General features: G+C 36.2%; 1 protein-coding gene across 2 annotated transcripts in view; it reads right to left on the bottom strand.

Moving 5' to 3' along the window:
• Nucleotides 1-25824, bottom strand: part of CDK17 (cyclin dependent kinase 17) — a 90597-nt gene that overhangs the window by 37211 nt on the left and 27562 nt on the right. Inside the window, exons 2-4 of one of the 2 annotated variants that reach the window (XM_027679925.1) lie at nucleotides 16211-16359; nucleotides 11691-11729; nucleotides 3925-4089 (exon numbers count right to left, since the gene is read on the bottom strand). In XM_027679925.1, coding sequence (XP_027535726.1) covers nucleotides 3925-4089; nucleotides 11691-11729; nucleotides 16211-16328 — 322 coding nt within the window. In that variant the 5' untranslated portion in view covers nucleotides 16329-16359. The remainder of the gene's footprint in view (nucleotides 1-3924; nucleotides 4090-11690; nucleotides 11730-16210; nucleotides 16360-25824) is intronic. The other variant, XM_027679926.1, reaches the window with a different exon arrangement.

Below are 25824 nucleotides of genomic sequence, written 5' to 3' on the forward strand. Positions count from 1 at the left end.
GACAGTTATCGCAGCAATTCCACAAAATAAAACTGACAAAATTAAAGACCGCATTTAAAAAACTGTATTTTAAACCATGGAGCAATTACATAATTTCCTTTTTTAAAAAGACTGACACTTATTAAAAAGTAATTATGGGACTGATACTGTCATACTTTTCATGTTCAATTCACAAAAGCATCCGTATTACGAAGTTACTAGTAAAAAAAAGGGCAGTTCAAAATGCAGTGCACAGAACTACAAAGAGCACTCTAGCTGACAAAGGTAATTCTTCTACTAAGAAGATACCTATGTAACGACACACAACTAAGGACTATTTCAAGAACTAGTAACACAAACCCATACATTTGGGACAGAAAATGTAGCTGCAAGGAGATTCTGCCCTTTACAAATCAGGAATGGGAAGACAAAGTGGTCTGTACCACACAAGTCTAAAAATTCAGTATTTCAGACTTATATAAGATGATGATTTTGAACACTGTTGTGATTTGATTAATTCTGGTAAGTCTGGATAAGCTACATACCCATAACCAAGCGGGCTTAAGCAGGATACTGGCTGTAGCATCCAAAAACGTATCATTAAGCGCATGCCTGAGTTTCCAGTGGGCTAAATACCCAACTGCTCTTATCTGTAAGGGTTTGCAGATGTTTTAATTATTTTCTAAATAGATATAATTTTAAGCTTTTTAAGAATAATTTGACTGTGTCATCATCTAATATAAATTCATCTTTTTATTTTATTCAAGTAAAAAGGCATTAGTAGAGACTAACGTTCATTATTTTAATAGCATAAACCCCAGACTAAGGCATTAACCTAGACATTTTAATAATTTTTACACAGGTGCATGATGACATCTGATTAAGCAATGACGAAAATCATGCAAATATTTCCTTAATTTCACTAAGCTTTTCTATAGATAAGTTCTTCTGCATCAGAGCCTACTTGCAATGGTCTTCTGAGGTTTTAAACATTCAATAATGTATTGAACTGCTTTCACTGAATATCAAAGCCATTCTCTTACACAGGTGTTTATTTCAATGTACTCTACAGATCTTATTAAATATCCAGTATGGCCATGTAATGGCCATAGATGACTGTAGATGACTACAATGTAACAGGGTAACTATGGAAGTACATTTAAAGGAAAAGGCTGTCCTCAATTCAGAAAAGGCTGTCCTCATTTCAGAGAAGTCCTCATTTCAGGGTGTGCAAGGAAAACACCGCAGAAGAAATTAATACAGGGAACCTACAGTGCAGCAAAGGAGAACTCCTCCAAGTGAGCCATAATCAAAGGCACTAATTAGTCAGTACTGAGTCAGACTGTATGATCTTTCCACCTTATTTCAAATTATTACAAAAATAATCACGTGACTTGCATTTTGGATTCCTTCCAAGGCACACTTTTCCAAAGCTTACTTTTCTATGAAGTAACTACATTTTAAGATTAGTTTCACTAATAACAGGATTCAAATTGAGGAAGGCCATAGAAATTGCCTTTGCTGTTAATGTTACCAAACTACAAAAACTGTACGGGAACCTCATTCCTTTCATTTAATAATTATGACAATGAAAACTTCTCCATTACTATATCAGCTCGACTGGCAAAAGCAGGGATTTTACACGTTACCACAACTGCAGGAACTCAAGCACAATGCTCAAAAAGCAAACAAAACTCCAAAACAGTCCTTGACTTTTCAATGAATTATGTTGAAAATCTTATTCAAAAACAAGCAGCCATGAAGACGCACTTGTGGCAGGTTTCAGTTTCATCTGTTTTTCTTAACCAAATAATCATCCTTTAACTGCCATCATTTTTTGATATTTCTAGAATATCTCTCTGACCGCATTTTTCTACCTATGAAATAGAGGAAAAACTGTAAAGAAAAGAGGACAGATGAAGAAAGCAAAGAAAATAACAGTTTCATGTAGCTTAGTATATTTGACTTGTTTCATTTGTGATGTCATTATCCCAACAGGCAAAACCTCAGCTTCCTGCTGAGCAATAACCATTCTAACATGGCAGGAACAAAAGGAGCAGAAAGAGTAATTATGCTTGCATATACTTGTACTTGTGTTTTCTACCACTGTATAGCATGTAAAAGTAGCTTACATTTTCATCAAATAAGGAGTAAAAAATTGGCATCATCATATCCAAAGCAAAAAGAGGTTTTTTAACATACACAAAAAGAACCTGGTCCAGTGAAAGGTGTCCCTGCTCATGGCAACCTCCAGGGAGGTTGGAACTAGGTGATCTTTCAACCCAAACCATTCTGTGATTCTATGATACATTCTGTGCACCTATTCCATACTACTTCAACAAAATTACAAACTGTACAGCAATCTGTAGCTATTTAAAACATGTTATTATAACACTTTGTACAGACTAACATATTCAAATCACGCATGCTATTTAAACAATGGTTCACCTATAAAATGTGATCATCTGAGAAAAATAAAACTAATGTCATTCTTCCACAATACTTACATATTAGTATATTTTTCAAATGAAAAAAAAAGCTTTGGAGAAAACTGAAGGATCGTTAAACGAAAACAAAAACTGTTATGGGACATTCACTTCAGAGTTGGTCTCGATGATCCTTGCGGATCCCTTCCAACTCAGAATATTCTGTGATTCTGTGTATGAATTTTCCTTTTGCAAAGCTCATTTGAAGTTTGTGAAGAGGAAGTGAAATTCTGGAGAGGAATAAGTCACCAGTGTAAATTTACACTGGTAAATTTACCGTCTCTCAAAATGTTAAGAGAATGATGGTAAAGTCAACACACAAGTACAAGAGTACAAGCATCTCTGTACCCAAAAACATCTCTGCTGTTCCTGTACACAGTTTATATTTATCTAGTTTGACAAATTTAAGTACACAATAATTTTTTTAAACTTTGTCTTCCTGTTAGATTCTTGGCAAGTTAACTAAAGACTGGCTTGGAAAAAATGAAAAAAAAATACTGTGTACAGTACTTGAGTGAAATCAGGAATTGATATAGCAGTCAAACTGTGCACACTAATACCCATTTTCTTGTGTGATAACAGCTGCTATAGTCAATTCAAGAGGACAGTTTGAAGAAGACAGATTCAGTTTGAATGGTAGCACAAGCAGTAAAAAGGCATGTTTTTGAAAATGATGAGTGATATTACAGCAGAGGAGGGTATAAGTGGTTTGACTACTATCTTGAAGATTCATAGCTTAATCTTGAAGATCAGTTTATCACACACTTCTAAAGGAGGGCAGAAGATTGAAAAAATCATAAAATTCTAATTAAGCTGTGACTTGCTCTCATTTTCTAGAATCAATTAATTAAGCATAATTTAAAATAACATAAAAGCAGGGTAAAGTATTAATGGTGACTGGAGGCAGCAACATGACAAATTACTTGTAGAAGAGAAAATATTTCACAACTTTTTTGCTCTACAGAAGCACAAATATACCTCGGGAGCACAACAAAAAGATAATTATAGTTGAGTAGTCTTAATTTGTCATTGAAAAAACATTTTTTCCTTATAATAATGTGAAGTAATACACCAGTTTTTTTTAAATTCCACATATAGGACGATTATTCTCTGTTTTTAACATATAACATTTATTATACTTCTTGCCAATGCTTAATTGAGATGGACATACGGGTTCCTTGCAAAGCATTTAGAAAGAATATTTTGTAACTTTTGTAACATTGCAACTTGTCAAAAATTCATGAGTGATTTCTGTGTGTTCTTCTGATTGCTTTCTTCCTGAAAATCTTAGGAGACACTCAGTGCCTCAAAAACAAAATTCTCAAACAATTGCAGAAAAAATTACTGCATACCCAGAGATTTATTAAAGCATTAGAATAAGCATATCTCTTGCTAAGAATCAATACAAACATTACTTTTCACAGAAAACTTCATTTAAACAAACAATGTAGGAAATTACCTAATCTGCTCCCATTTCTGGGCATTGCCATGAAGGAGCCGAGGCTGCCCCCTATGACGCTATGTGGTCTCCGTAAAGGGGGCTTCTTGAAAGATCCTGTGTATTGGTGCAGAAACGAGTGCATGCTGTGAGATGTTGGAGGCCTGCCATTCTTCACAATAGGCTCTACAATTCACAAGGATCAAAATATTCATTGCCACAAGCAAGTAGGAGTGTCAGGAACATGCCAGAAGGAAAAAAAAGAAAAAGAAAAAAACCAGTTACTAAACAAGAAATCACCAGTCTGGTAAGATTATCTTTCATGCTAACAGTAGACCATCATACTACTGCCATTTCTCTATTAACAAATGAGTACAAAACATGGCATTAAGTATTATGCAAATTTAATTTTACTAAATTCTGTCACTCTGATGCTGGATGAGTAAATGCGCTGAATGTACACTCTTAGAACTTCAAGAAAATTGGAACACTGTAATTATTTTCTACTGTTTTACTGCACAATGTTTAATCTTTACTATAATTTAAACAGAACAGCTGTTAGATCAACTATGATGAGCAAATTCAACTGCAAGCCTTTGCAAACATTCTCCCTCTCAAAATTCTCGCGTGTCACTAGTAGCAAGGTCTTGCTATTGGGCGCCCTTAGAAGTAAACATACCTGTCTATACCTACCAGAGCTGTCATGTCATAATTAAAGTTATTAACTTACAGGATATCAGAAAAACTAAGTGTTCAATTTGTTATTTTGCCTTTCTACTGGATTGTACTTCAGACAGTTCATAGTACTTAATACTTAAAACCAGGATTTTGAGATTTTTGTAAAAGTTATTGTTACTGATAAACATTTTCTAAAAAGATAAAATGTTATAAATTTTAAAATCTTATTTACAAGTGTGCACAGAAATAGAGTGTTCATGTCCTCTCAGTAACCTGACTGTGCACACACGGACTAGCACTCAAAGGATCGACATGGTACTAGAAGCAGACTAACTGTAAAAACACAAGAGGATTTTTCTACCCCAAGAAGAAGCAGAACAGATGTCAGCTTGCATTGACTGTCACAAAACTGGACTTATCAGAACTGCCAATGAAGTCATTCATACAAGAAAATAAAGGAGAAATACTCTCACTTCAGAAAAAGAGATCAGAGTCATTTGGCAGCTACATGCAAGCACTGTCCCTGTACTAGGGTAAAGACCAGAAGATATGCCCAAAAAACACTTGTGATTCAATTAATTTTATTTTCCCATCATTTGATTCTTATTAACATTACAGATTTGTGTCGTTTGGTACTATTTGAAGACAGAAAACGCAGCAGCCACGCATTGAGCAACCTCAGCACGAGTAGTGCTACTGAACGGAGCAGCACCCACCAAGATGTTACTGGAGCCAGTGCTCCCAGAGTGTACCACAGACAGGATCTTCTCAGAACTCCACTTGTGCCTACTGGGACAGGGAGTAGTCTGGGATGCCATTTCATCACCCCAACTTATATTCCCACATGCAGGGATCCCAAAATCTTGCTTTCCCTTCCAAAATAAAGTAAGAAGAATAATATAGCTAGGAGAAAATTTTGTATGGAAAGCAGAATTTCAACGGTGAAGGAAAATAACAGCAAGAAATACCTACTATTCTAATAAAAGCAGGATCCTGATGGGAACCCACTCTCTCCCCACATATACAAAAACCTTGTGGATATATTACTATGACTAGTCTGAAGCAAAGAGATAGAAGTACACGGAACTATCCAAGGACAGGGCAGTGACTTTAAGAAATAATTATGCAACAGATTTTTGCAAATAAACACGTATAACACAGTGAGACAAAAAAAACCCCAAACACAAAAAAATCAAAAAGAAACACCAAGAAAAGACTAACTCAGCTGCTGCAGAAAAAAAAAAAAATTAAAAACCTGGGAAAAAAACATGCTGCAGGCAGAAAACCGAATGTGAAACGACATGTCAACACTGTTATAAACCTGCCTGCATCCTTCAGTTACCATCCTTCATAAATACAGCTTCAAAGTGAGTGAACACGATGAAAAATTCACCACACATCCATGTATATCCTCATGAAGTATAATCAGGGTCTTCAAAATTCTGCACATCTCTGTCCCAAATGCTTATTTACGTTTCTAATACTTTGCATCATCTCTTTTGACCTAAGCATGGTATAAGCTTCCTTCTTGTGTTCCTTCAACAGCATGTTTATCCGAGGGCAGCAGGCAGCAAATTCCTCATAATTTTTTTAATAGAATCTATTACTTATTCCACGTGACACTGTAAAAGTTAAATGCATATACTACATACATCTATAAACTGCTTCCTATAATTTTATCTCTGTGATTATAGGTTTGATTTGCCTTTAAAAAAATGGTTCCCTATATAAAACTCACAAACATTCCTTATCTTAGTGTCACTGTACTAAGTAACCACTCAAAGGCTTAGCTGACATGACGGAGGTGTCTCCAGCAGCACAGTAGGTATTTTCATGCTGCTATTGCTTTAATATTCAGCCACAGTCAAAATGAATGATGGAAATTAAAAGGAGAGTAAAAAAACACCAGAAAATTCACGGTGCAAGTGTATGGATCTACTTGCATTTTGGTATTGTGCACAGTTCTGGTCTTCCTCTCTCATACAAATTAAACCAGCAGAAGTATGATACAACGCACAGACTTGGTGGAGGACTGAATAGGGCCCTTAGGAATCAGCTGCATCCACCACCTCCTTCAGCACAAGAGGGAGGGTAGTGAAAGAGCCAGCTGTGGCAGGTTGCAAACGGCACACAAAATGATTCTTCACACCACGCAGTCTGTGGTGTTTCCTCACCACAGGATGCTACAACTATCAGAACTTACAAGGCTCAAGTGGAGACCGAACAAGAAATCTGCTCAGAGTTACTAACCACACAGAGACTTGCCTAGTTCAGGAAGGCTCTGAACTAGAAACCAGTACAGTTCTCTGGGGAAATGATGTTATATTTTGAGCTCTAATCTTAGACTTGCCCTCAAATGTCATCCTCAGAGACTGGAGAACAGACAGGTAGAACTCCAGCTGTCCTTACAGCACGAGACTTCTGCAGCACCTGGGCAGTTCACTCGTGTTGGCTCTTACTGCCACAATCATTCCAGCAAGGGTCTTGTTATTTATCTCTAGCTCTCTTTCCTTACCCTGCTCTATAATTTGTAATTCCAAACTTATGGAAAGAAGCTGAAGCAGAGACTTCTCAGTGGTTCTTTTTAAACTGTATTTCGTTGGTTGTTATTATATTCTCTTCTTATTTTGGCTAAAAAATCATGCGATCTTTGACTCATCTTTCAAGAAATGCCATTTCAACTCTTACATTTCTTATGCAGACTACTAAACTATCACACAAATCCAGTCTTGAAGTGTGGAAAAAGTTAACATTCTCAATGAGAATATAAATTATGTATCATAAATTATGTAAGTATTATACTGATGTACAGGATGACCACATGTATTTATTTTCAAAGTCCCTGAACGTTTTTTACAAAAAAAAAATTTTATATCTATATAAACACATTAATTTTATATCTATAAAAACATACACACCCCTTTTTTAATGCCATGTTCACGTTATCTTGTTGAAGTGTGCACCTTCAGCAAGGCTGAAGATTGGGCAATGCATGGTGATTATGCAGTGTTGTATTACTCGATTTTCAAGTCTGGTGAATGCTGAGCTGACCGTTTATTTCATTTGGATAATTGTCTTGTATTTCTCACTTTCTATCACTCAAACTTCCGTTACTATTAGCATGACCCAAAATAAATACAACAGCACTATCCAAAGACAACACTGTATAAAATACAACCAAGCCTGGCTTACTAACGTTGTAAGAGTTGCTACATCATGTTACTGATTTGTTTCAGAATATATACCTATACTTTAAGAAAATATAGTACCCAGTAAGGTACCACTGCTTTGCTAAGTTTGAAATAATGCCAACACTAATGCTAACAAACATACAAACCCAGAAAATAACTCAAATGAGACACTGAAATCTTTCAGTTATGAAATTACATAAATTTATGTTTTAACATAAGTGGAACTGTCTTTTGAATCAAGTAAAACATTGGTGTGTATAACTAACTAAGTAGCCTGTCTGAGGAATTAGCTAAAACCAAGTATTTAATAAAGATTTTTCCTTTAACTGCAATTTAAATTAACCACAAGGCCTGACCTGAAATTACTCCTGAGTTAAGCAATTTTTCAATAAATCCATGATGTTTCTTTTCCTTGTCCATCTATAAGAACAAAGACCTACACTACCACTTTCTTTCCTGTGCTGGATTTACTTAACTGGATTTACTTAATCTGAGCTCCAGAGAGCCTGCAGAATTGCCTGTCATTTCTTGGCAAGGCCTCAGCAACTGACATACTGTCACACATCAGTCAGCTGGTGGATTAAAGAAAGAGTTTTCATTAGGAATGTAAATGCATTTTAAAACACATTTTATGAATATATAATATCACATATTCAACTACCTCTTTCTTTTTTTATGTCCCATGAGTATCTCTATTATGTGACAAAAAGACCAAGCTGTTTTTCAGATTTCACTGCCTAAATTTTGGAATGATATTTGCTTCAGCTAGCTTTAATAAAGAACCAAAATCACCTGTCATATAGCACGACATTATCCCTTAAATCAAACATCTCTGACAGAGCTGATTAAGTCTGCAAAAAAATATTTTATTCCATGACTGTTATCCATTCTGGACATGGAAACCATACAATACATAAATATGTATTTTAACTTCATACAAATAAAGCACACAAGTGGAGTTTTTTCTAATCAAAATAAGTTATACTGGAGACATAGAATTTGATTGCTGATTTGGGTACAGAATGGGGACTGAACCCAGGTATGTTCCGTATTCTAAGTAAGGATGAACTTTGGGCGACAGCAAGCCTGCCACAATTCACTGCCTAAAACATAGCTCAAGGTTCTCCTCCCACAGAAAAAAAGTGTAATTTTGATTTAGGTTTTAGAACTAGATCACCATGGGGTACACAGAGCGAGTGCTGGCAGAAAGGGGGGGGCAGAACCTCACTCACCACTCTTAGCTGCAACGTGACTCTGGACTGGTTCAACCATAACAAAATCTTAGTAAACGTCTCGAGAACCCGCTACTGGTTTTTATAGGTCAGGATTCTACGCAGTTTCTTTTCCACCCACCTTGACCTCACCCTTGCTCCAGAAAACTTCCAAGGCTGTTTTTTTTTAATTTTCCATTTTGATAGAGAATGAAAAGGTGTGAAAAATCTACATTTGTGAAACTAAATATTCATTCTCTAAACAGCCCTGCATTCATGAAGCTTGTGATGCATTATGACAACCGTTTAAGATTATTTATATAGGCCTCTCAAATGCCACTGTCATATAGCTTTGGCAGTAGATTTTGGCATAATCTACTACACATTCACTTAACTGATCTGAATGTATGCTCTGTTAATAATTACTCAATTTTTACATGTGTCTCAGCAATAAAAACTGTTGGGTTTTTTTTACTGGAAATATAAAATATTTTGAACAAAATGTTGAAGAAGCTGTTGTCAAGAAGCTCTTTATTTCTTCAGAAAGTGTAGAATGTAAGCAGGTGAATTTCTGACATTTTAGAGCTGGCATGTTGCACTGTACAATACTTAATTATACTGCTATAAGGCAGTCAGACCCACTCAGTAAAATTACTTGATTGCAGGTGACAGCTCCCATATAAGATATATTTAAATAACTCAAAGCAGCAATACGTTTTCTATATATGTACTCTCAAGGAGCTGGATGAGGAACACTACAAAATACCGTGTATTTATACATTATTTTATGGGGTTGTTTCCTTGGACTCCAATATGTGATACCCAGGAAAACATTAAGTCACTCTAAAAACAGAGCAACCACTCAATATCACTTAAAATAGTATTTATTCATTAAATAATAAGATGAAACCTCTGAACTATTGACTAATAAAATATTAAAAACTTAGCAAAACCTCAAAGGATTCCTCCCATTGCTCAAAGTTATCCATTTGAGCACAGCAGTCATGTCCAGAGCAAATATTCTTCACTTGGACGACACAGGGCAAAAAATATTTGGCAGCACATGTGAAGAAATATGCTGACAGAAACCCAGAGAAACATGGTCTTCAACCTTCGATGAGAAATGAAGTACATCAATTACTAAAATGGCACTGTAATGTCCTGTAAACTTTATTTTTTAATTTGAGACAAAAAGGGCAGACATTTTTCCAAGGCTTCTGTTTAAACTACAAAACCAAGAGATAATACACAAGGCAAGGAATGAGATCAAGCCATCTAAAAAAAAAACACTAAAAAAAGCCTTTCAGAGTTGACTTCACATGCAGTGAGGTTTTGCCTCTGGTCTGGATACCAGGACAAAGATTACAATCAAGTGAAATATATTCAAAGCCAAAAACCTGCCTTTGAGATTTACGTATTTCATAGTGTTTAGAAGATAATTCTCAGGCAGTATTTTCACACATCAGAATCTGCACTGGAACACAGGCATGGTAGTTCTGTACCTCAAATCATATAAGCATAGCAAACCATCAGTTTAAAATCGTAACTGCAGAAAGCATCACACTACACCAAATCCTTCAGAAAACTGTTTTAGCTACAATTTAAATCAATGTGAGTCAGCATCATAGCCAAGATACAAGCATCCCTGGCCTCTATCCTTGCATCCACACACACAACTACCCTGTAACTCCCAATGCAAACATCTGTGAGACCACGCTGCCAACCAAATCAGGAAACAGAGGATCCGGCTCCTTTTTGCCCTACTTTCAGAAATAAATTGTGTTGGCTAGTCATGTGTGGTTTACTTTTCTGTACTTAGAAACTCCATCTGAGCACCATTTGAGAACAAATCTCTACATATATATCAGTGAGCCTACGCTAACAGAAATTTGGTGTATTTAGAGAGTCCACTTCTGCATCTAAACATCATGTTCTCCTGCCAAACCTGTATTCTACTTGTGAAGGAGAACAATTTTGAGTGGACAAGACCTACACATAGCCCTCCAAGACTACGAGTTTCTGCAGCATGCTTTCAGGCACTGAATTTTCATGCTCATTTCACTTTATAAGCACTTCCACACATGAACAGAGCCTCTAGGTTTTGTGGGAAGAAACAAAACAGAAAGGGAAGAAAGAACACTATGTTGTGCAGTGTACGTGGGATGGAAAAACTACACTGAACAGTAATAATAAAAATGGATGCATACCATAGCACATAAGGGTACATACAGACTAAAATAAAAACACTGTCAGTATGGTGTAAGGGACAGTACAAGGTGCAGTGTTTAGCTGTGACAACTGCCAGTGACTTGCAGTAATCTGCAGCTCTCCAGTGAGCTCTAGCAATTCTGGGGATTTCTTCCCTCCCCCCTCCCCCCCATTTTTATACTGATACGTTCCTCCAACATCAACAGAAAAAATGTACTGATTTATTACCAGTAAGCATTTCTATGCTTATATTTTCAATTCAAGAACATTGTCTTGAAAATATGTTGCAACACACTGTTTTACTTCCATGCTCAAGAAATCACACAAAGCAGATGGAATGGGAGTTTCTCAGCTCTGTTAATGAGATGACATGATTACAGCTACAAAGGCATTTGGATGTTCCGAGACAGTATCGCAATGTGTCAATTTTTATAAACATTCACCCCTCTTATCAGAGTATTAACTAGTCATTAATGCCTTAAACCTAAAAAACACTTACGCACTTTACCGTAGCTGATCCTTCCATTATTACTCACACCTGTAAAATTACAAAAAAATTATGCAAGTGTTCGTGAGAATGGATCCTATGATCACATCACCGAGTTAAAACAGACTAAATGGGGATAAATATTATTCTACAAATTCATATAGCCATTTCTATCAGAACCTCACTTGTTTCATTTATTGTGTGTGTGTGTATTTATCTATATATAAAAACAAAATTTGACAAAATAGAATGCTTTCCAAGTTACTTACATATAAATGTAAGAGCTGTGGACATATTTTGGAACACGTCTTGCAATTGTTATTAAAAGCCTGCTTGGAGTTTGTGATAAAGCAATTCATAACATTAGACAATACAGCCACATTTTCTGCTTTTATTAGAGACCATATGTATTTAAAGTATTTGCATAAATTTTACACTGAATTAGGCTTAAAATATGCGTGATTTGGATATTACTTCTAGCCAAATTATATTAGTATGTCATTGGTAAAGAAAAATTTCAGGAGCAAATTTACTCATCAACTTCTACAAATTACCATTTGGTATTTTTAATATTAATCTGAATACATATATTAAGGTAGAACCTAGAATTAAAAAAGCAAGCCGGCACATTGTTAGTATGCTGAATGAAAATATGGCAGAATGAAAAGTAAACAACAAATCCACCTAATTGATTTTATATGTTGAAACATCAGAGACCATGAAAAGCTTTTGTACTTAGCTAAAAGGCTAGCCCGAAGTATACTTTATACAGTCCACAGTTCATAAGGCTTCAGATGTATTATTATGCATTTCACCGGTCACTTTATTTTTATGGTTTATGCATACGATTTGGCAATGCTTCCTCACCCAGAAGCCAATTACGATGAACATAATTTGTAAGGAAGATTTAATTATATATAGGTTTCTGGTCACTAAATAATTTGATGGTGTTCAAAAAACCCCAAAACTAATGGTTATTCTACATTCAGTGCAATAGCTCTGTGCTACTGCAATGAACAATGTGGGTTGATCCCTGCTAATCCCATTTTGCTGCTCATGGATGAGTGATGCATACTGAGACTGTACTGACATCACATGATGAAGGAGGCTGCATATGAAATGAGATTGCATACAAAAGGTTAGCTGATTCAGTGGTATCAATGTCCTGCAAAGAAATGAAAAGTTATGTATCTATTTTTATGTCTGTGAACTACAAATGGGACAATTTGTTCTGCATTAGGAGTACTGTTCTTTCACTCTTGAAACAACCCACTCAAAGCTGGAGCTAATGACAAGGTGGGCCTCTGGATGGGACCAACAGTTATTTGAAATCACAGACAATTGTTTGGGAGAAGAAACATTTGACAGGGAACTGAACAACACAGGTTATTGCAAAAGGGTGATCATGAGGAAAGGTCCCTGGTACTACGTACAAGTGATCTACACCTGGAATGACAGCACTCAACTGGAACTTTATTTTAAAGATTTTACGGGATATGTATGTGAAAATCAGATGGACATGAGCGCGGATTCTAGGTCAGCACAGATGTGATTTTCTATGGACATAGTCTCTACAATCTCTACAGTCCATTAACACAGCTGTTTCCTAGGAAGGAAAAAAGCTAGCATGTATAAAATTATAACCTTCAGTGAACACAGCCATCAGCATGGAATGACAGGAGACAAGATGAGCAATTTGCTAGAAAGAAAAAAAATAAAACAAAATTGGATAACAACACTGGAACGAAATGCTGCTGTAAAGGTCTTTAGTGTTCAGCATCTAGCCTTGACTTCTGGCATAAAATGCACAGTTGTAATGCCCTTCAACTCTCACTTCTCAAGTTGATGATGTACTAATGCTTGAAAATAAAGCATATATGAAGAACCACTTTCTGAAGGCTATTTGTATCCCTGGCTTTGATTCTCTCTAGATCAAGATATTGGCATGCGTTTTAAAGTTTTTAAACTGTGCTTTTAAAGTTTCTTTAAGAGCAGATTCAAAGCCTGTAAACTGGGCACATTTGGGTTTCTCTGTTCCACAAGGTAAAGGAGCTGTTTGTTCCTAAAAGCAGAACTAAGGAGACGGTTACTCCTGCCTTCTGAGACCCGCACCGTCGCAGTAAAGGATGCACTTTCAAGATCTTAATGCAGCTATCACTTTATAAAATATTCCTCAAGAGACTACATCCTCTCATGTGTCCCAGCAGGATATTTAGAGTTAGTACAGGCTTCTTACCACTCTGATTTTATAAGATGCCAAGGCAAACCATCCTCATTTAAGCAATCCTTTGTAAGCAATTTTTTTAAATGCCCACTGAAGGATTTTTTTCCAGGCTATGTTCTCTACCAAACTTGTCTTTCACCAGAAGAGAGAACTCATTACTTGACTGTTTTTCCAGCACTTTTCATTGCCCAAACCCTACTCTTTCCAAAATACCTTCATCTGTGGGAAAGTTAGAGCTTCCTTTAGAAAAGCAGCACTAGCAAGCATTTTCCAACCCTACTTTCTAAGAAAAGAAGGGCTGGAAAGGAAAAACAAAGGAAAATAAAAATCCATAATGTAGTATCCTGTTCATCTCTGCAAGATCAAAGATAGGACAGATACTAATAAATGCATTCTGTAAGAATCCAAAAAAAGGTAGCAAGTGTCAGTAAAACTTTTTTTAGTGACAGAAAATGATGAATAAAGATTACACACAGCAAAAGTACAGTTTATATTTCTTCTTCTTTCGAGAGGACCAACACCACCTCGAATGCATCCAAAAAGACTCTACTAAGGCATCAACAACATTCTGCATGTATAAGCATAGCATGTAATGTATCACAATATTAGCATATGAGGTTCCTTTTGGCCAGTTAAATAACATGGAAAGCAAAATAAAAGGAGTGCTAAAAGCTAAATAAAAAGTTTGCAATTAGAAACATTTTCTTGAATTGTATTTTTATCACTTTAAGTATCTGCTGAGAAGTTGCTTGTCACAGTTTGGCAACAAGTATGCAGAAGACATCTAAGTATTGCTGTTTGGGATAATTCTCAGATAAATATTACAAGTCACAAATGGATTCACACATGATTTAAGATGGCATAAGCTCACACTTCCGTAAACGAGTTATTGTGTTCGCTGTCCCTTGCGCTGACAGCCAGGACATGGTCCAGTTTAAAGTAAAATGCTTTTATTCTTCCTGAATTCAGTTTTCAAATGAATCAATTCAGCAACCCAGTCCACTACATTCACTGATGCTGGTAACAATTTTTCATGCTCATTTCTTAGTGTGAAAATAGTTTTCCTAGCACTTATTTACACAATGAAATCAATCTTGCAGAAGTATATACAGGTCTGAAGACAATATGCATCATTAACTAAGGTGAATACAAATAAAATCATGAGGGACAACTCAGTGTCTCAGAAAGGACTTAGTAGATATCAGTGCAAAAATACTGTAATTGTTGCTTCAGAGTAGACCTGTTTTATCAACATGTAAAAAGTTGTAATAAACCTTGTTTCCCAAAATACTGGGCATGGCCTATGACAAAAACAGGACAAAAGCATGAATATACCAGGGATTAAGGGCAAAAAATGGTAAATACAACTTCCAAAACCTTGGTATGCAACTTATCTAGAATGGGGTTTTAAATGTCTAAAAGGCAAATTCCATTGCCTCTACCTCTGCTCAAATTTCCTGGCTCTGTCAGTTTTCAGTGGGAAAATTCAGAATTATTCATTGCTGTGAAGTGGGGGAAAAATAAAATCCAGACCACTTGATAATTGAGAAAAATCTTAGATGTCAGCAGAGTAAAAAATAACACTAGTCAGCACTGAAGATGAAATATGACTTAAATGCTTCAGCCCAGGAAACAGAACAAGCAACAAAACCTCTTCCAGTTATTATTACTGCAGATTGCATTCAAAAGCTGTATCATTAATGTGGACTTTACAGCAGCTAGTATGTTTATGGGATCAGCCAAAGACTTATGTAAGATAACCAACTTGCCCCTGTGTATCCTGAATGTTTCTAGTCACCCTGATATTGGTGAAGAGAAGTACGACTGAGAGAAGTGAAGAGATGACAGAATTCAGACTGGTGCCCTGCACCACCAATGGGAAGGTAAACAGTTTTATGTATAATACTTAAGCAATTAGTATCAATCATATTACTAAATAATGATTTTGAGAAAAGACTCAATTTGAAGCCATATGAGCTGATATGAGACCCAGTAAATTCATACAATGGGTTTGTTTAGTGAAAGAGCATCTGTGAGCCTTGCTGCACATGACATAAAAAGATAAATTTAGGTAGCTTTTGATAAATAGCTGTTTTGATATTTTTGATAAATATTGATATTTTTTGATATTTTGATAAATATCAACTTGTTGAAATAACCAGGGCAGTTGAATATAAGATAAACCAAAAGAAATGGTTAGGAAGGAAGTCCCTGCAGCTGTGAAAACTAAAATAAACCCCAGCAACACTCACTTGAGTGGGGCCTGACAAAATTCTTACATTTTCTACAAAGTGAAAGACATGCTTACCGTTATCTTTGCTGCTGTTTTCTTCAATTGTCATTTGTTCTGCCAGCTCAGACAGTGATTCATCAATGGTCTGGCTTCCCCGCAAGGTTAAGGAAAGTCTCCTCTTAAATTTTTTCATTCTATCGATATTAAGTCTGGCTTAAGGAAGCCTGAAAACAAAAATAAACAACAAAAAGTGAGAAAAAATTATTTAAGCAGAAAATGAAATTTAATTGCCCGACATAAAAATGCAGGAAGGCTTACAGAAAATTTAGGCAATATCCAAGTTATCCTTAAAACAATATCCTTAAAGAAAGATTACTCTATTGGATGGAAGAAGAATGTCTTGAGAGGCAGATGCCCACATGCTTTTGCAATTTTTATTTCTTTTGGGGAAAATGAGAATCTTTGTGTTTTTTAAAAGAAGCAAAACAGCTAATCTGATTGCTAGTTTTACAATCTGATAATAAAACAAACAGTCATCTGAAAACTTGATGAGTGTGTGCTCCATCGCCTTCTCCACAGCCTCTTCCACCAAATCCACTGAGCAGAAGGAGGCTGTAACCTTCTCTTTTTAAGCCCATTTGTTTATGATGATAACTTACTGAACTTCTCTATATTTTGCCCTTTTCACAAAAGGAGGAAGGGGACAACACTGAAAGCCTTAAACACAAAAGCCAATTCTCAAACCTGATTCCACCAACGGAAATAAGACAGCCAGGGCCTGACAATGTTGACTAAAACAGGTATTTCTCTAAAGCTGAGCAGTAAGACTAAACTGGGAACAAAGCAGAAGGCACTTTCTCCATCGAAAGTGGTAAACTAACAAGCTGTAATAACAAAGGTCCAGGTCAATAAACATGTTGTCACAAGTCTAAGCTGGTAAGCGAACTTTGTGGTGTGCCATATGTTTGCCCTTGCATGACAAGAGGCACGAGTCCTTCCTCAGTCTACATGGACAATTCACCCTTGATGTTATTTCACAGTAACTTGTTCATCTGCTCACAACCTCCAAGATTCACATGTGCAGTGTCCGACAAAAGCAGAGCATAGTTTTAAGTCTGAGCTTATACATTTTTCCCCTCCATCAGCTTCTTTGCACTACAAAATGCATAATTCACATACAAAATCAAATTTTCCTCGATGTTCTCCTTTAAACAGAGAAATGCAAGAAGTAGTATGCCACAAATCTACGTTTATTATATTGACAGCATTCCCTTAAGTATACAAATTTCAACTGTGGAACCTACTCTTTGTGTAGATGCTCCATAATAAAAAGGAAAACAAATTGGTGGAACAAACCTGGAAGTGGCTGCAGGTGGTAGGAGAATGCATACATAGACTAAACTATCACAAGACTAGATTGCTTAGGACAGAAAAAAACACATTAGGGATAGATAAAAGAAGACCTTTGGGATATGAGCTCCAAAGTCTGAGATGAACAGTAAAATCATTCGCAAAGCAACAGCTGCATCCAAGGGGAAAGAGGTGGATTACAAAACAGGGTAACATCTCAGACAACCACAGTTAGTATAAGCAGAAATAGTGGGGTACCGGGTACAGAAATATAGGAAATAAAATATACCGATGGAGATACAGTTAAGACAGCAGTTTCTAAACTGCCCCTTTAATGCACTACTGTATGTGCAATAAAGCCATGCCTTAGTATAACTAATTTTGCTCAAAAGCAGGATATGCTTATTGTTAAAAAACTGTATTCAGAAAACATTCCAAGGGGAACATTTAATTCTCCTGTTCAGGACCAGCTTTAAAGACTTTACTTGAAACAGTTTTATTTCTGCATCTAACTTTTCAAAAACAATGGCTCCTGTTGCTCTTAAAAACCCAGTTTTGTAAAATATTTGGAAGGACACAGCATTTATATGTCGTTTTCTCAATTCTCCCACAATTTGCTTTGAAACCTGCATTTTCCTACATGTATTATTCTCAAAAAGATACATGCAATTTTTAGCTATGTAATACCCTAAAGCTACTTGACAGCACAACAATTTCTTTCCAATTTTCCACTTGGGCAGTAACCAAAAAACCAGGTGCCTTTATAGGGAAACAGGCTGTTCCTGGATTTTGATTCTGCAAGTATTTAAGCTTACACAATTTTTTAATTAAAAAGAAGGCCTACTGCTGAAGAATATTACATATAAATTAACAGATGGGTGGATTAGAAAATCTAAGAGACATTCTAAATCTCAAGCTAATAAAAAAGCAAGTATTTTGCTAACTATAGTTACAACATTTCTCCTGTTAAAGGAAGGTTTTGTGGAGCAGCTAGGATTCTGAATAAGTTCACAGCTGGATTTTCCAAGATTTTAACAGCAAAAAAGAATAAGGAGTGGGAATGTACATGTGAGTGAATGCTTTCTTCTACTGAAATGTAATTCTGTTTTTTTAAAGGAAAAGATGCTCACAGAAATGAAAGCAAATTTTCCTCCCTTAAAGCATCAGTATTCTTGCTAATTCAGATTTGTAAAGGAGAGGGGGGAAAAAAGAATGGAAGGAAAAGTGACTAGTATCGAGCACTTGGAAACGTCCTATCTTTTTGACTTCTTCATTCTCACAGCCTAAGTTGTAGAGCCTGCTAAGTCTTGGTAGTTTGAGACCAGACATCAGTGAACGGAGCTTTGAAAATGTCACCTATACAATCCAAAGCTGGCACTGTTTCTCTAAAATGACAGCAATTTTGCAGAAAAGTCCCTTTTAATTCAGTTTAACAAAACTGATGGGAAATTGTCTGACACTCATTTTCACCAATTCATAGCAGATGCATACTTACCTCCTTTTAACAGTAAATCTAATTTAAATCCAAACTGGAGTTACTTGATTAGTAACAGACATGTAATAGCAATGATTAGATGTAGTAAGACTCATGATGTTTCTCCAAATTCTTAAAAATTGTGAGAAGAATACACTGTTATTTTTATATTTAGTTTTAGAATAGAACTCACAGTTTGACTATTCTATTCTGTAAATTTATCTACTCTGAATACATAATATGCAAATAAAATATTTTAGATGTCATAGCAGATAGATGCATACACTTGAATGCAACTAAGGCAAATTCTAGTCTTCTGCAGAGAGAATGAGGACAAGCAATCTCATATGATACTACCTGATACAACCTACAAAAGCTGGCAAAGACATATTTGTTCAATCCTTATACTGATATGATATGAAATGAAGGAAGCAACAATGTATTAAAGGAACTGCTGCTTCTTACAAAAGATCTGCAGTATAACCCTGAAAAATCAGTCTTTTTGTCTTTGAAAGCAACATAAGTTAATCCTTGGAAAAAAATGCTAAAATTTACATTTTTGTTTTCCAACACTGTCATTAACTCAGTTCACTTCAACAGTCTTAAACCCCTGTTTTGAACCCAAAGTCTCTAAATGTGATCTTTATAATACAGTTCTGAAAACAAACTCCAGTTTTAAAATCATCCAGGTTAAGATCAGATTTAAACCTGTGGGTTCTGGCTCACTTTCTCTGAATCAGACCAATCCTTCCCACAATGCCTGTAGTAGAGCACTTCACATTCAGCACACACAGATGTTCACAACACCCTGGCTATACAGCAGACAGACATTAAAGCATTTTGATTCCAAAAGAAGTAACTCAACCAGATGCCGCACTCATATATTCACCAAAAATCAGAGATCTTAGACTGCCAATGGCTAAAATCCTCAAAAAACCCTACCACTTCCTTCAATCTCCCAGACCCTTGGTACCTTGATAATGAAAAAAGGAATGCATAAGACCTTCATACACAATTAACACGTGTGCTTAATCCCTGTAAGTTTAAAAAAATTCAGCTAAAATGTTCAAAAATAATTAAGTTATTTAACAGCTTAAATTTTAGTCAGTTTATTTCAGGAGGGTCGCAAACACCAAGACTACTAAGATTTCGCTGATTCAAAGCCCATTGAAGTCAAAGGGAACCTGTCCTTCAACTTAACAAGCTTTGCATCAGTCTAAGTGCTGACTCTTCTGCTTCCAGAAGTTATATTGCATTAAGATACATCTACATAGAAATCAAGCATTTAAAAAGTACTTTTTAACTTAGATACACACTGAAGTTGCTATTTGACTGCTTTTACAAGCTGCTTTACAAGGCAACAGGTGTTTTCCAAACAACTAAAGGCAGTTCTTGTTCCAGAAAACTCAGCTGTAAGATGACAGCTGAAGTGAGGAGGAAAGGAGAGGATAAGAAACCCTACCTAACACCATGAGCAACAGCATGGATGCATCATGGCCCCTAAGGAGGTTAGCAAACTAAAGCCACAGGCAGAAGACATCAAAGAAAGCAGGTAACAGCACTCCATATGAACTCCTTGTGTCAGAAAGAGTGGTCTGAAAAGCTTAAAGTGCTGCAAATGATATCAATTAAAAACAGGAACAGGAAACACCTGTCAAGGAAAAAAGAATTCTAAAAAGAAAACCAGCTTTCCATCAAGTAATTTATATTTAATAAACTGTTCTTGATCTACCTGAATTAGAAAAACAAAACTATTGATCACATCAGCATGTTGCACATCAAATACAGAGCAAACTATTAATTACACTAATGAGAAATATATAGATAATTTATCCAAGATCATGAACCATCAGTTTAAACGCTCATAAAATTCACATATAGTACAGACACACTTCCTTACAATCACAATTCGACTCTACAAGAATGGATTATAAATACACCATCTTAGTCATTGCATCTGTTCTTTGTATTTGTTTCAACTTACATTTGTTCACTTCAATGAAAAAAATTTTCTACTGCATTTTTCTACCTCTAGTCTTTAGAAACAATACCAGACTCACCAATTAGACTCTCTTGTCAGGAACACAGCTACTTAAAAAGTTATTAGCTTTATGCTGCATTGGGTCAAAGAACTGACACTGTACAGATAAACATCTGACAAACAAGGCCTTTGTTACTGATGAAAGAAAAATAACTGTGAAGTCAAATACCACAGCTTAGTTTGACCTCCCAAATGCAAAAAGGGGAAAAGGACCCTCAGAGCCTTTTTCTTATAAATAACACAATATCCAATATGGAACTAAACTTTTGAGGTGAAGTTCCTTTTTATGTACTTACAGAATCACAGCCAAACAATTACTCACCATTGGAGGTAGAAAGATACAAAGGTTAACTTCTTATCTTGAGGACAGTTTTACTAGGTAATGTAGGCAAAGAGGCTCCTCACAAAGGGAATGAGAGCATCTATATTCAGCTCCTGATCTAGATCATCAACTGGAAGAACCATTGCAAACAGAGGAAATATATGGAAATTACCCTGTTCTAATTTAATTTAGCCTGTGAATACTGTATCTTCACCTCCCCAATCCCTTTGCCTTTAAAGAGTAGCGAAGGACAGAAATTAATAGAAGGAGTTTTGGCTTCTTTTTAATTAATCCTTTAAGTTAAAAAGCATACTGATCACTACTATAGGCATATTTAACTACTGGTCTAGAATTTAAAAGAACGAAAAAAATCAACAAAACCACCAAATCTGCCAACAGGGTCAAATCTTGCAGTCCTTTTTTCATATTCTATGCTTCTTTCTCTGGACTCAAAAAACTTTACTCAGGTAATCACTGCAAGTCTACATTCTTTACAATATAGACATGTATTCTCTACCACACAGATTCAAGTCATATCAAACACCACAATCACCAGAGATATACTATTTGATAGATCTCCCTAGCTTAGATAGATTGTACTGATTAATAACTCCATGCTAATTATCAAAGGCTCTGTTCTCTCAAGTGCCAAGTGAAAAAAACACAGTATGAGTCTGGTTAAATTGGCTGACATTTAAGCCAACAAAACAAATGAGCTGACTGGCAAAGCTTCTTGCACTTGCTGTCAGATCCATAAACTGAAAGTCCTTTTTCTATTGAAGGGAAAGGCAAAAACTATTATTCATGGATATAGCATAAATACAACCAGAGAGCCACAGAACTTTAGATCCTGGAAGATAAGTGAGCAGTGGAAAAGCAATATCTGTGATTTTATGAGCTTTCATTAGTAAGTATTAAGCCTTAATGCAGCATTCAGGAAAAAAATATTATTAAAAAAAGAAGCTGTGCACACAAAGCTTGCTATTCCCTAATACTGAGATTATTTTAGTAACATACTCATAACGTTGCAGCCATCACTTCTAGTACAATTTTCCTCAGTCTTGCAAACCAGCAAGTTTTCGGAAGAAAATTGAGCGGAAGACCTCTTCTGGGTTCTAGAAGACAATGTTGGTTCTAAGACTGAAAAGCATCTGCAATCTTTTGTGAGCCTGAGCAATTTTGCCAAAAAAAGGCATGATTTTCAAGGCTTGCCTTCCCCCCCCCCATTACAATTCAGGCATCAAATCAAAGAATCTCATACTGAAGATCCTTCTCCCAAACTCCAGTAGCTCTCAGCCCAGCACCACCTGTACCATAAGCATCTGAACTCCCACAACCAGAGTCTTCCACATTTGCTTCTTGTTGTGCTAACAAGAAAGTTTTATTTACAACACGAGACCTAAGGCAATGACAAGTTTTCAACTTACTTCAATATTCTTGAATCGAGGATCGAGACACAACAAAGACACTAGAACAATGTAAACCAAAAAATCCTAAAGAGACACCTGATTTGGATAAATAATTACTGTTCCTGAAGTAACAGACAGACAGATACAATACCTTGGCTACAACTAAGAAAGCAACTACTGACAGAAACAACAGCCTAAACAGGTTTCTTATAGTCAGGTTGAGCACATTTAATACCTCCACTGAGGTATTTCAAAGGTAATTCCAAAGGAGCAGTAAATAAACTTATTCTTGCAATAAACAATGTTTGAACTGTGGTTCAAAAATTTGTTTGAATTCATGAATGTCTTGTACTTAAACTTATAAACTGCTCTGATTTAACGATTTTTTTTAAACTTGCAAATTATTGTAGTTTCTTCCCTCCTCCAATCTTGTAATTGGTACAACTTCAGAGATTCCTCAGTAACAGAAAATCTCTGAACAATAAGTCAATTACAATTTTTTCCTGCTGTATTGATTCTTACATAGCAGTCAAGATATCTCAGCATGGCACCAATTTGTTCTGTTATAACATTCAGACAAATGTTGCTACATCTGTCTGAAGTGTTCATGCTGCCATTTAATGGTCAACTGAATATGCACACATGGATCATTTCAGTATCCACTGCCAAGGATACTAAACAGGGAAGGCACTATTCCTAATGCAAATTATTATCTAGCTGACAACCTGGGAAAGAAAGAAGAGTTTTAACATATGTTTGCCAAGTGGCTTCGCAAATAGCTATGTTGGCAACAAAAAGGTGGTGGCAATATGCCCTACAAGGCAGAGAGGAAAGCATGAGCCTGCTTAAGCCAATTTAATACCTCCACAGAAGCAGAGTACTGATCACTACTGCAAATCAAATCCAAGGTAAGACTGTCCTCACAAGGAGCACTATGACAGAACTGCTGTGTACCAGAAAAGTAGCCTAAAAAAACCGCAGTTTTGCCTTAAGCTTTTTTACCTTAGCTAAACAAAAACTGAGATCTGAAATAAAACTAATCTGTGAACAAAATAAAGAACAACAGCAAATGCTGTTGAGGAAAGATGACATGGGAAAACAAGAACAAATGCCTATGAAACAGAATGAAACACAAATGTCTTCATTCTCTGCAGTAGGTTCAGCCCCTTACGATTCCCACCACACAATAACTACATGCAAATGCCTCTTTTTCTGTCTCTATACTTCTCCTGCATCAACATCCTGCTCCCATATTACGTCTGAACAGCTGACAGCCTTACAACAGGTATTCTTCAGGGTTCAAGGAGCCAGGGGAAAAAAAGTTACATCTTCATTTAAATATACAAAATAAAGCAACTGCCATGCATCAAGCTGTTGGCTTAAAAAACAAGAACCCTACATGGAGACTAACACATACAGAGACTAAAGATCACTTGATGCTCCTTTTCTTTGCCTGTCCAGGTAATTCTTCCCTGTGTGTCTTTCACAATCTTACATATTGGTCTTCCTCCAGGTAACTGAGGCTATTCAGACAAGGGTTCCCAAATTCTGAAACTAAGCAGAACAACTAAATTACAGCTACGTAATCTGGGCGACTCAGCTATCAGTGTGAGAAGCCACTCCCTCCCAGACTGAGCAAACAGTCTAGCACATCAAAGGACACTTACTAAAACATCACATTACCTTCTCTTACTATAAACAATTCTCTACCTGAAGGTATCCAAACAAGTTTTCTGGACCTTGAACAGAGACCAGCTGAAGATTAAGAAACAACAACAGGTTATACAGAACTGAGACAGTGACGGGACTTCAGCTTGACTCAGTAAAGAGGAGACAAATGGCAACAATTAAAAAAGGAAAAAATATGTATTTGTAAGTGAATGTCAGATCAGTAAGACAGCATTAGTATATAGGAAACCTCAGAAAGTAACAACTATTAATGTCAGTCAATACCATTACACCAGATACAAAGAATTAGCAAACAAAACCTGAAAGACAAGTAGGCTCCAAATTTCTTTTAAACAGAATTTAAAAAAGGTAAAATAACTGTGACTAATACCAGGCAAGCAACACTGATACTGTCAACAAAAGCAGGTCCACACACATGGCAAATCAGTATTTCTCTATGATCCTGCAAGCTACAGTTTAAAGGCTGAGTAAGGACAGACAGATATTTAATTACAAAATCTCTGTAAAGTAGCAGTGAAAGAATCACACAGTGTGTACAGAGGACTGGTCTGAAACAGGTATTTGTGTTGGGCAGACCCATTTGCTTTCTTTTGTTTCTTGAGCAAGAAGAAAAGAAGTGACATTTTGTATTTGTCTTCAAAATAATTTCTTCTGATTTATAAACACCAGCATTCTTCTGCTGTTAAAGCCTAATGCTTACAGAGTCTCATCCTGGCAAGGACTAACATTGGACCAAACCCTTCCACAGCAAACTAATTCCCATTCTGGATGTTAATCACATTGCAGATGCTGATATTGCTATTGCTGTCAGTGACCTGGATAAAGCTGCCAAACTGTAAGATTTGTTTAACAAACAGAAAATGTTTTATGAAAAGGTAAATTTAAATTGCTGCCTCTACAGAGACTCAAATTCCCTAAAGAAACTTACTTCAGCATCATTTAATATCATAGTCTAATACACATCTGTATTGAAAGTAAGTTTGTCACTTGGAGAAGTACTGAAGCAGTTTTGCTGTAAAATTCCAAGGGAGGAAAAAAGAGCCCTAACTGTTATTATAACGTCACTAGATGAGGTAACTCTCAAACAGTCCAGCTTAGCTACAATCATAGAATGGTATGGGTTGGAGAGGGTGCTCAAAGGTCATCCAGTCCAACCTCCCTGCAATAAGCAGAGACATCGTCAACTAGACCAGGCTGCTCCAGAGTCCTGTCCAGCCTGACTGCCCGTATTTCCTGGGATGGGGCATCTACCACCTCCCTGGGCAAACTGTTCCAGTGTTCTACCACTCGTTGCAAAAAATTTCTTCCTTTCATCTAGTCTAAATCTACTTTCTTTTAGTTTAAAACCGTTACCCCTTGTCCTATCACAACAGGCCAAACTGAGTTGCTCAAGGATATATAAGA

The sequence above is a fragment of the Neopelma chrysocephalum genome, unplaced genomic scaffold (assembly GCF_003984885.1).
Source record: "Neopelma chrysocephalum unplaced genomic scaffold, ASM398488v2 Primary Assembly neopelma1_59, whole genome shotgun sequence".
Lineage (NCBI taxonomy): Eukaryota > Metazoa > Chordata > Aves > Passeriformes > Pipridae > Neopelma > Neopelma chrysocephalum.